Source organism: Penaeus chinensis, chromosome 2 (genome assembly GCF_019202785.1).
Source record: "Penaeus chinensis breed Huanghai No. 1 chromosome 2, ASM1920278v2, whole genome shotgun sequence".
In the NCBI taxonomy this organism is placed as follows: domain Eukaryota; kingdom Metazoa; phylum Arthropoda; class Malacostraca; order Decapoda; family Penaeidae; genus Penaeus; species Penaeus chinensis.
In genome coordinates, this window is record NC_061820.1 from 41,000,725 (window position 1) to 41,013,912 (window position 13,188).

Here is a 13,188-nt window from a genome sequence, read left to right on the forward strand (position 1 = left end):
CAGAGGCCACTTGTAACCATTATACACTAATACTGTTACAGCCATTTGGTTCAGAAAATGGGAGAATAAAATTATATCATGAATGTAAGCGGTAGTATTCTGTGTCTGGTATTTTCTGTCATAATGTAGCAGGACATTACCCATCACCAGTAGGTTAATGAAGGAAAACAAAGAATTGCAAATTATAATTATAAACTGCCGTTACTGTCGCTTAGTAGCTCTGATCAGGCAAGGGAGACACTACCTAAGAAGGCATTTGAAACTGTAATAAGATAAGAATATTTCTCAAAGGTAAACTGTCAGATTGTCCCTTTAGTGGCATAGCGAAGTCTGTGTAACTAGTGAATACTGGTTGCAGCTAACTAAGAGTAATGATGATGAATATTATCTTTACTCATTCCACCATTAGTTCCTAAAGATACACTTCCAAAACATAAATTGATCATCACGATATAATATGTAACTATAATCTCCTTTCATTAGTGTTATACAAAAAACAAATTGCAGTTTAAGAGGCATGTGATAAACACAGTTAATTATTTGTCTTGTCATCTCCCTTGCTCCTTCTTTCCACAGATTTCATTAGCATAACTGGTATCTTGTATTATTATTCATTCTGTACCTTTTCATATTGGGTCAGTACAGGAAACTGATGTGATTTCTGGGTAATAATGGGAAGCGTTGTTGGATAAAGTGTACGTAGATAGGTTAGCTAATGCTTATAATAATGGTAGTATCAGTAGAGTAATCATAGGTTTATGCGATAATGTGTGTGAATGATTTTAAGGTTGACATTAATAAAATTATGTAAAGCTACAAAATTGAAGGGAGTTATAGGAGTAATGGGGATTTTGTCTCTTATTTAGATTATATAATTGGACTATGGTGTTTGGAGTTGGAATAAAAAAAAAGGGGGGGCGTACTGTTTATTTTTTTAACTTTTTACAAACATAATTGGTTATTTCAGGGAAATTAACAATCGGAGGTCAAAGAATGCATGTCTGAGGTATATCTTCGCAGAAGATATGTCAAACACGTTTCTGTAACCAATAAGGTCTTTGTGTCCTCTAGAAATTGTTTGCTGACAGTGAGGTATTTTTAACCCAAACACAATGGGAACTTGAAGTTCCATACTGAGCTGCACCCATTAGTTCACACAAGTTAGCTGCTAGAGGGGAAAATTAGAAGCATAGGACACATAAAATGACCCCATGCCCTATACTCTTGGCTGCAGCATAAACAGTTGTGTAGGTAATGAGGCTAATAAGAGAGTTTATTCTCAAGGATAAGCAAGTAGACTTCTATTTAGCCCCTATGGGACATCATGATGTGATGGGATGTCAGACCAGCATCTAGTACATTATCAAGCAATTGGCTGTTGCGGATCATTGGGTTAAATGTCAGCTTATGAGAATATACCCAAGCAGTGAGACTATTCTTTCCCATTTTAAATATTTCCTTTTACTTGCAAGAAACAAAAGCAAAATAAATTGAGATTAGCAAATGAAAACCATATCAGTAAAAAATACATTTTTTCCCCTTAAATGTTAAGCCTAGAAATAGAAATGCAAAAACAAATTAAAAGTAAAGTAAATAATTACTGATCCTCTTTGGTCTGTGCTACAATTTTATTTATTTATTTATTTTTTATTCAAAACTACTCTTATTCTAGTCTTTAGTGCACTTGGTATAACCAGAAATATCCAGTCTGTGTTCTTATTCCAGTCATTACCACAATTAGGAATGCAAGAGTAGATGTGTAGAGGCAAGATGTGAAGATTGTAGAAACAGTACCATAAGTTAAAGTTAAACATAGTATGTCTTAAGAAGCCAGCATTATATGAATCATGAATATAAAAGTGCCTCTACCGTGGGTTCCACTGATTGCATGAAGTCTGTCATTTTAAGTTTTCTGTGAAGTAATTTGTGAAGATGATATGGGGGAAGGGGACAGGCTCCAGATTTTCAGTGACATTGAAGTCAAAAAGGACAAAACTGATAGGACACTTGGCCTTCTGATTTTATCATCCTTGTAAATGATGTCTGTAGGAGAATATTATATACATATTGTATAGATTACAGATGTAAATCACAGATATCCAGGATCATATAAATAAGATATAAGAGGCAAAGACAGTAGCGCAGTGGTAATATGCGGTTGGTTCACATTTTCACCCAGCTCAGAGGACGAGAAAGTTTCCACTGTTGCTGAACATTTCTATCTTTATTATGAATGGGATCTAGGGGGTTAGTTCCCCTCCTGTTTATTGTAGTTAAGTCAGCTAGATGTGGATGAAGAAGGTTGTGTGTAGTGACATACTATGCCCATTAGCACCTCGCTTGTCCTTTTGTTGTCTCACTCAGTGGTGATCTTTGAACCTTTAATTATATGCATATTCTAGTGCAGGAAAAAAAAATCATAAATTTATAGATTACTCATAGTTTTGATTTTCTTTAAGCCAAAACAAAAATGATAATAAAAGACCTAATATTTTATCATATTCTTTATCTAGTATGTCATTTTAGTACGTAAGGGTTATTTTTTTCTTAAGTATTGAGAGAGCAAGAGATAGAGAGAGCAAGGGATGAAGATAGAGATGATATGCTTTGTTTATCATCTTAGAAAGGATGTTGATATATATGTAGAGCATCTTGTAATTTATGATAGTTTCAGTGCAATCGTGTATCATATATGATATGTGACGGGTTTGTATTGTATCGTATTACATGTAATACAGAAAGGGTAATTGTAATGTTATAAATAAATAATAATTATTACTTTAGCAATATAACTAGTTCATTAGGATTGCTACATTTTATAACCACATTTTTGCAACCACTCAAAGACTTGTTTTGTACTGTAGACCATATGCTATTGGTCCTCAAACATGCAACGAGAAACTTTCTAGATTAAAAGAATCCCTTTTCTTCTTTCGGAACTGAGTGGTTAACTGTAGCTTCATTATGCAATATAGTTATAGGTTTAGGATGTTTTTTTTAAAGTTCCATTGAAAGGCCTAATGTCACAATGAAGCACCAGTATGCACTATTTTACAGTAGTCTATATTGGTGCTTACCATGGGGAATATTTTACATCACTGTTAATATTATATTGGGTATTTGTTTATCATAGTTTATGTTATATTGGGTATTTATTATATTATACAAGATGTTATTAGTCACCTCTAAATCCCCATGCCTTTCCTTCAAGGTCGCTTGTTATGGGCTCGAATAGCTTTTAATAGCATCATCATATATTAATAGCAGGGTCTTTAGGATTTTCCTAGTATCATGAAGGGTCTCATTATGTACAATTTGTTTCACATACAAACTAGCATTAACAATGCTATTACCCAGGATTACTACCCAGGATTGTTAATGCTAGTATGAGACAGGTAATTTTTAAAAAATCCATTTTATGTATAAAAGTGCAATTTGCTAAATATTATAGTATAGGATACCATACCATTTCCTTATTATGAAGGCTATTTAATTTCTTTAATTTAGATTTTGGCATTTGGACTAACACTTGTTTCCCAGCTGTCGGAAGATAGAGTTACCAAACAATGGGGTAATTACACTGTATAACTCTACTTTTTTTTCTTGGTGTTACAGAAGCTGTAAGGGTAATTTGCTCCAGTTTATTACCTTTAGTAATAGGTATGATATGAATGGAGGAAACATGAGAAAATAAGGTTGTTCATTTTGTTACTTCACAATTATTTGATAAACTTGATGGTACAATTCACTCATGGTGTACTAAAATTGCATCAGTCAATGTAAGAATAAAACATCCATGCATGTAACATTTTTTATGTGCCTGGTGTTAGAAGCGGCATTAAAGCTGCAGAACAGAACAAAGTATTTAAGAAAATCATAACTAATGGTTATGATAGAGCATGGTTGATTTATAAAAGAAAAATTGTGAATCGTATATGTAATTAATGTACATCTTTTAATAGCATTATGATGTATGATATTTATTGTAAACTAGGGCCTTTGATGCTAAAGATAGATTTCTACAAATGCAAAATTCTCTAGTTTTAAAATTACTTGTTCTATTGATGCTTTAGCAGTTGTAGGACATCAGACTTCTTGTTAGAAATCCAATTATTTTTCTTCTGTGAATCTATATTACAAAAGTAGCAACATCCCATGTAAAATTGTGTGAATCAGTCCAGGTGCATAACAAACCTATTTGATATTAGTCTTTGCTGTGGCATTCACCTTGATAGCATACTTATACTTATACCCTTTTCCAGTATACCATACCCACGCTTTTTTCAGTAGGATCTGTACTATGGTAGAGTCCTTTTCTTCTGATGCAGTTGTCTGTGGTACATTCATTAGTATCATGGGATTAGTATTGGCACAGTTACCCAGTTATTATTTTATCAGGAACTAAACAGCATTAATTCATATCCTTGCCCAAACATGTAATTTAGAGTGAGCATTAGAAGTCAAAAGCTTTTCTGATTGAAGATTACATAGAAATTATATTGCTAACATAATGAAATTTAGTAGTATTAACCACATGCTGTCGGGGAAAATGCTGTGCTCATTTTATATATTTTTGTGAAATGTCTCTGCACATAGATGTCTCTGCTAGTGCTTAGCCAAAAAGGAGTCAATTAGTGAAACCTGAGAAAATATGATGGTGGTTCATTTTGTTACTACAATTATTTGATAAACTTGATGGTACAAATCACACATCGTGACCTTACCTAATTTCACCATTCCTTGAATTGGTGGGAAATATGTATTTTTTTTACTAATGCTTTGAATATCGATGGTGTTATTTTTATTATAGAAATTATAATTACCATAATGTTAAACATTAGTAACAGCAAACTAAGATGACGTAAAATATTTTTGTAAATCAAGGAAAAGGGTAAACGGGCAAGACAGGCAGTACTTTTAATTGGCTCATTGGTGACTTAGTACAAATGTAGCCATCTATGTGTGAAAAACAAAAAAATGAATGGACAGTAGGCATGACATGTATGTACATTGCGTCAAAGAATATTGGGTATTCAATAAAATCCAAATACTTCTACATTATCAATGCCTACTGTATGCTTTGGGAGCCACATGTATTTTGAACATATATGGTCAATTATTCAGTGATCCTTACTCTGTTCTCTTTTAGAAATTATAAATGGGAAGTTTTTAAGCATACTCAGGGTCCTCAATTATTAATTGTATGTATTTAGATGGACTGCTCTTTTAGACTTGGCCATCTGCTTATTGTAGAGAGTTCAGTTATGTGATCTAAACTGTAAAACCTTGTATGATATGTCTAACTGACACTGATGTTGTATTGTAAGTTATTGTCCTTGTGTACCATGCCCTCCCACAAGAATCAGTGAATGTAAATAATACACAAATAAAGGATGTCAAGCACTGTCATAAACTGAATTATAATGTGGCAGAAAAAAATTACCTTGTATAATTTAGAGGTAAGACAGCTGATTAAAATTTTTGAAAATGGAAGTTTATGTAAATTTTGAAACTATTTTCTCAGCTTTCTTTAAGTCTCTTTTGTGTGTAGAGTTCTTTTCTGCCACTGCCTTAACATGCCAAGAGTTCATTCATAATGTTAGAAGTTCTTGCTTTTTTTTTATGATATACCGTCTTACTAATCATAGCTAGTGGTCTTATATGTAACATTATGATAAATTTCAACAATAGTGAGGTTTGTCCTTTGAAAAAGTGAAAATAGTTTTAACTGTATTGTTCCTTTTTAGTATTAGTGGTTCAGCAAATTTTTATCGGAACTGGAGGTGGTAGCTTTTGTGATTCAGTGTAATTGCAAACTAAAAAGTTGGTCTTAAAAGATCTCTTTTACAACCTTTGGTAATAGAGTATATATCTCTGTAAAGGAAATATGGTACATCTAGTATGGCAGTTTGAGAAAATTTATTGAGGAAGTGCAGTAATAAATACATCAGTTTATTCATCTTCCAGAATACAGTAGAAGTAATATTTTACTGAAATATGAACTGAAGAAGAGCAAAGTGCAGTTCATTAATTTGTGTGATAGTGATTATTTTTGTACATCAAATGCCTCTGCAATTATTAATATGTCAGTACAGTATGTCTGACAGTACTCATTTACCCTTTTCTTTGTGATCAAGATACAGTGTAGTTTTAGATGAAAAGGATATATAAAATGAAAAGGATATATAAAAGAGAGTATTCTTGAATGTTGCTCATGTTTCTTTGGGTTATAGAGGTATATGATGAGTAAGGGAAGAAAACTTTCTTACAGGGTTTTCTTGTTCTTGTGTAAGATCAGTGACAAGTAGATATATATGCCGTTATAGAATAATAGGTTAAGAGGAAATTAGAATTCCGTTATCAACCTTTACTTTTCTCTACAGCACAATCGGTTTGTGTGTCAAGCACGCGAGAGTGAGCCAGATGTCGTCTTTGTTGGGGATTCATTAGTTGCAAATCTTCAGTCTACGGACCTGTGGGAGAAAGTGGTTTGCCCCCATGCACAGCCTCAACTTTGGCATCGGTGGGGACCAGACACAGCATGTCCTCTGGCGTCTGAAAAATGGTGAACTTGAGTTCATAAGACCTAAGGTAAGATTGGCTAGTTTGTATGATTTCACTCAATATGATCATTGCCATTTTTATCTTTATTGGCATTTGATTTTTGGCCATGGGATTAGAAAGCATTTCCATATAGTAATAAGGTGCTCCCTCGGGTTCTAAAACATTTGATGTGAGAATGTAGTGTGCAGTAGCAGTAAAAAAATTTATAATTTCAAACTGTATGTTTTATAGAAGTATAACTGATTTGATGGCATGCCAGAACTTTATTATGTTGAAGGTAGTAGTAATCATATTTAACCCACCGTCATCAGTAAAATATTGTGTTCATTGTAGTATTGTTTTGTGAAATAAGTGGTTAGCCATAAGGGAGTGAGTTAGCAGACCTTGGTACCTCAGCAGATTTTTTTTTACAAGAAAAACATTTTCTCTACTAATGCTATCAATATTGAGACTGTCATCTTTATTACAGACATTATAATCATTATAGTGTTATTAGCATTACTAACAGCAACTTAAAATACCAGAATACGGTAAACAGGTGACATAGGTGACTTATTTGTGCAACCTCTATGTGTAAAAATAAATAAATTAAACTCCCACTGGACAAGTGTGTACATGACATCCCCAGCAGCAACCTAACATAGATGTTAGGTTGTATGTTTTATATAATTATTTAAAAATGCTTTCCTCTGATTTTATTATTTCTAGTATAAATATTTTTCTTTTTCTTTTTCTGCTATAAGAGAAGAATACAGATATTGAAGATAAAGAAAATACATATTAAGAATATAGCTAAGCACTTTATATTTAGAATGAGGGATGACTAGTAACCATTTAAAAGCAAGCCGGAAAATAATTCCACAGCAAATTATCAAAATGAGAGAGGGTAGAAAACTATTGCAGACTTCTTTCTGTTTCTCCTGATTTACAGTATGATCTGTTAATCAAAGTGTAAAATGTTTTTAATTCATAACAAAGTATTCCCAACAAAGAAAGCACATGTTATGATAGTTTTCTGATCTTAAGAAATAATTGTTTCTCTCCCATCTTCTGGGTAATCACTTAACCCAGTTAGCGTGGGTGGCAAGACCACAATACCATGCCCACTGTAATAAAAGTTCTATTGTCTTTACATGGCTCTACAAGTGCTTAGTCACCAAGGAGTCAGCTGTTAGTCTTACCTGCCTCACCTGTTTACCCTTTTCCTTGACCTTTTGAAGGCTTCATTTCTATTTTTTATTGTCTTTGATGTTATTAATATTTTAATACCAGTTTGATACTCATAATATCAATAAGAATGATAACAATGTCAATATTGATAGTTTTAGAAAGAAAAAAACATTTTCCCATAAGTTCAAGGAATGGGGAAATTAGGTGCTGTTACTAGGGCCAACTGATAGACTCCTTTGTGGCTGAGCACACAAGGAGATATCTTTATGTAACAAAACTCTCAAAAATCTAAAGGGGACAGTACATAAACCCGCAGACATTGGGTCAAAGATAGCATATGCAGTGAACTTGAGATAATTTTTCAAAGTGTAAGTTATGATCACTATGTTGATGAAAATGATTGTTTTTAGTCAAGTGTCTCTTCAAGAAATGTCGTTAAGAGGAGAATTTGGATAGTGTGTGCAAGAGGCTTTAATCTAAATTCTGTCTAAATTTAATCTGAAATAGTTGTACATGAATGAGAGGATGAACAGAAAAAAGAGAAGAAAAGAAGTCCAGCTTTTTCAGATTTGTAGAGATTCTGAAAAAGAAATAAAGAGCTAGATACTCATCCTCTGTAACTGCATTAGCAATACTGGGTTAACGTGAAATTGACCTAAATTAATTTGAATTCAGGTAAACCTATGAAATAGTATATGATAAACCCTCTTCCATTTTATTCACTTATTTGTACTGTCAGGTTGTATTTGAGTTCAAACAGCATTTGAGCATTTAAAATATTTATCATTACTTAACTGATTCCCAATATCCTACCTTTATTACAGGCTGTTGTGGTCTTAGTTGGTACAAATAACCATGGGCATTCTGCTCAGGAAGTTGCAGGTGGCATCACAGAAATTTGTCACACAATACGAGATAAGCAGCCTAAATCATATATTATCGTTTTGGTAAGTAAATGTTAATTGTCAGTACTATCTTCTGCTTTTTGTTTCTTATTGTTCATCTCTTTGCTCTCCTCTCATCTTCTCAACTTCCTCCCCCTCCTACTCCCCTTCTTAGTGTCCCAAGCATTTTATGTAGGTGTTATTTTTCAACCTCTTTCGTTCTTATTTCTTATATCTACTACCTATTTTCTCATCTCGTTAAAACAAATTATATGCATTAAAGAGACATCATTCTTTTGTTCAGATATGAATCTGAGCATAATGTCCAATGTGAGTGATTCTGTAAGTGTACAGTGAATAGAGGAACGTTTGAAAGCATTCACCTGAGCCCAGCTTGTATTTTCTTATCCAGACATTACTTCCACGGGGAGAAAAACCCAACCCCTTGCGCGAGAAGAATAGGCAGATCAATGAGCTAATGAAGGAGGCAGTGCGGGACATTGATTTATGTCAGGTAAGGCAACTTTTAGATTGATTTTTTTTATTTTTTATATACTCTATTTTATATATTTTATATTCTTCTAACTACTCACTAGGTTTTTCAGACATGAGAAGTACTCAGTAATAATGGCTAGGCTAATGCATGCTTGTGTGTGTTGTTTATGGAAGTACATCCAAATATACAATTTAATGCATTGATTATGAACCCAAGCTTTGAAGTGTTTTTGCCTTGTCCCATAGGTGGTAAACATCAATCGAGACTTGGTCATGCAGGACGGAAGTATAGATCACCGTGATATGTACGACTATTTGCACTTAACTTGGCAAGGTTATCGCCGTGCTTTTGAGCCAGTCTTCGAGTTGTTAACACAGCTGCTTCATGAGAACGACAAGGTGATTTTGAACGATGCAACGCTGGCATCACCTGCATCTGACAACCCCCCTTTGGACAACCCCAGTCCTTGTGCTGAGTAGCCTCCCTGAGCTTTGAAAACAATGTGCACAGCTCACTATCACGACCACTCTGGCAGCAGACAGTCTCAACCATGACACCATGTGCTTGTGACACCCCGGACCAACATTTTGTGCTCGCATGGAAACACTTATCAACTCTTGGAGAGGAAATAACATGAGATTTTGAAGTCCATTACCCTAAAGATTGTATGTAACATCTTGTCCAGGGCACTATTGAAGCAAGCATCTTGTATGACACAGTTGGTGAAACTGAAGGTTGGAATTCAGATATAAACAGCCATTTTCTAGCCATATTTCTTCTGTAGTTATCTTGTGGATTCAGATTATTTATTGAAACTTAGCCTTGTATTCTTACTACCTCAGACCATCTTGCATGACTCAGAGTGATTTGACATCTTTCTTACTCAGCTTCTCTTTAAAATACAGTGTATGAATACAGTGTATGGTTGCATCTTATAATTTTATACTAAACCTAAAGGCCACTGAAGAAATATATATTAAGTAGTACAATGTTTCATTCCATATTTGTGCAAAATGAGTAAATGGTTGTTTTATATAAAAGAAAACATACAGGTCCCCAAATGTGGGAAAGATATGGAAACCAGTGATACATTATTTTTTAGTTGGAAGCAATTCATTATTTTATTTAATATCATAATTAGATAGTATGATGCTCTTTAATAATTATTGTGATTATTTTTGCAAAGACCTAATCACCTTTTATCAGCTCTATTGATTTTCTAAGAAAGTTTGTTTTACTCTAAGTGTAACACTATTTTAAGAAGGACTGTTAACACTGACCTATATCGAGAAAAACCTGGCAAGATTTCATTATATTTCAGCTTTTTATGGACTTGGGAAAGAAAATTAAAGGGATGGACATAAGTAACATCACTGAACATGATAGTGTATGCTTTTAAGTGTGACAGTTGAAATCTTACCATTCACAAGGGCTTGCATAGTCCTGACTGCAGTCAGCAGGCAAATACCTTTATATGAACAATGCATTCCTATGAACCAAAGTCTAGAACAGAGGGACTTGCTAAGCCTGTTCTTGTGATAATTTTAAGTGATTTCAGTATATAAAATCTTTTGTTACTGATAATGTTAAGTTGTACATCTGCACTTTTCTTTTTAGTTGTAAATGCACATGCAAATTGTTTGGAAAGTATAGTAAATTTCAGTATGGTTTTGGTGCACCCAAAGCAATAGGTATGTTGCTGATTGTAATATTTTGTCAGCTACATATAGGCATTGGTACAAATAAGCGAATGTGCATTTGCACTACCTTCTATACTCATTATTTATATATTTTCAGTAATACTTTTTGGCAGATAGGGCATAATATATGTATCCATTGAGGGTGCTGAGTCTAGTCCCAGTGAATTTTTTTTTTCTTTAGATTGGATCATATATATATTTAAATGACATGGTACCCTGTGATCAGTGTTGGAGGCCTTCAAGCTCTCCATCATGCTGCATTCAGAAATATCTACTTTTGTGCTACTAATTGTAGCCTTGCAACATAGCCAGTTTTGAGTGTATGCTTTGGAATACAATAAAAGATTTGTGTTTGCATTTCTTGCTGAATCAGGTCATTTTGGTTTAATTACTTATATAAGAAAAATATATATTTGCAGTTTTGAAAACTGATGATACTCCCATGCTGCCCAACATAAATTCTTTTTACTTTTTTTATAGATTTATTATTGGTTGTGGAGCAATCACTGCAAAGGTTGCAAAATATGACTTCATTATTAGGCAGAAAAAAAATTGCTTCTTTAAAATGATCTATCTTCACTGTTGGATCAGGCAAAGCTTTTGTTATAATTCATCCTAGTTTGCTTAATCTTTTTACTCTCAAGAAAGCTAACCAAACTAGTGTAATGACAGACAAGCACATTAAGGTAGCTATGCATGACACTACCAATCCCATCAGCCTGGAATTTGGATTGGGTGCCTTTTTCCTCAACTTTCCACCTTTGTACTAATAGTTGCATACAGTTACATTGCAGCACCAAAGAATGACTGATATAAGTAAGAATTATTGTCAGTAATGGTCTTAGAATTGGAATATTGATATAGTTTGAGTAGTTCTATTACAGATAGATTTAAATTTTTGCTGAAGATAAAAAGTTAGTTTGTGAGTTTAGAATGTGAGTATTTGAATTAGGCTGTATGTAACTCAGTGGAATGGGTTATTTTATTTCCAGCTTTGAACTTTGATGCAAAAAAAATATGTTCAAGTGAGCTTCCCTTTGCTTATATTATGAATCTCATAAGCTTATCACTGTCCAGCTTTGGGCATTTCCAGGATATAGTTTGTCCATGTGTCATGCTTTCCACATATTTAAGCTTATTGCAAGTAGTGACTGTATACAGTTATTCACTATTGTCTTGGCAAAAGAGTGTAAAGTTCTTAATGAAGATGATCCCTGGATTTGCTCATTTTGCATACGACAAGTCAGTTTCATTCATTAGAACTTCAAGCAAATGGATTGATTTCATGTTCCACAAGGTCATCCTATTTCTAAGGTACTTCATAAGCAACTAAAACTTTGAGAGAAAAAAAAGGTCTCAAAGTAGTTATCCACCAAAGAAATCTTGTAGGTCATGGCAAAAAAAAAAGACGAATATTTGGTTGTTGGCTAATGCAAAAAGGCACCTGATATGAAGATTTCCCAGTTGTATAAATGACAGTATGATTGCTGTTAGATTATATTTTTTGTAAAAATGTGTACCATAGGAATGGGAGGAAATGCCTAGTTGAATATTGCCTTTTAATTCAAGAAAATGTTTGGGCTTCTGTTATAACAGAATGGATGCTATTGCTGTTTTCTTTAGTTATATAAAGAATTTATCAAATTGGTAAAAATGTAATACTTATTGTATTTTCTTGTTGCGGTTCTGCATTTATATTTCCTTTTGCAGTTCACAGAAAATTTAGGGCCTCTGCATTATTACATAGATCATCACAATGATGTTAATTGTACCCCCACACAAATAGTACACCACTGATATGGAAATCTGCTGCAGCTATGTGTGTGAAGCATAGTGGTCCAATGTACGTGTGCCTGGGTCAGAGTAATGCCTTTTTAAATGTATTTCTCTGTGATATGAGGAACCTTTTAAACTGGTGGCAATGTGGCAGCTCTTGGTGGCAAAGGCTATCGTGCACCTGTCTGTTTCATGTATGATTAAATTATGATAAAGTTTGTTTTTGTTTTCCTGTTCCATGTGGTAACAAACCAAGATTTTGATATATACCCAATTATAACATATGAGATAGTAAATACCCTCTTTTTTTATGTTTTTCTGCATTTATAGTTTTTACCAAAACTGTGTCAGGTGATTCTTTTTTTTTATGAACAATTCTGATATAATTTGTTTAATGCGCTTTCTAAGTTGCATTAAGAAAAGTACTTGCAAGAAATTTAAAAGCTCCTCATTTCAGATTTTAAAATAAAAATCCAAATTATTCAGTCATATAAAACTATGACACTCAAAACGTTACTGAATATTATACAAAGTTTTATTGTTTTTAACACAGTAAAACAAAAGGGATAAAGAAAAAAGTTTATTTTTATTTCTTTAC

General features: G+C 33.4%; 1 protein-coding gene across 1 annotated transcript in view; it reads left to right on the plus strand.

Annotated features, from left to right (window-relative positions):
- LOC125031663 (platelet-activating factor acetylhydrolase IB subunit alpha2-like) overlaps window positions 1-12,808 on the plus strand; it is a 14,794-nt gene extending 1,986 nt beyond the window's left edge. The window contains 5 exon segments of the mRNA XM_047622552.1: window positions 6,384-6,482; window positions 6,484-6,591; window positions 8,559-8,681; window positions 9,031-9,132; window positions 9,360-12,808. Coding sequence (XP_047478508.1) covers window positions 6,384-6,482; window positions 6,484-6,591; window positions 8,559-8,681; window positions 9,031-9,132; window positions 9,360-9,593 — 666 coding nt within the window. The 3' untranslated portion in view covers window positions 9,594-12,808.
- Window positions 12,809-13,188: the final 380 nt, after the last annotated feature.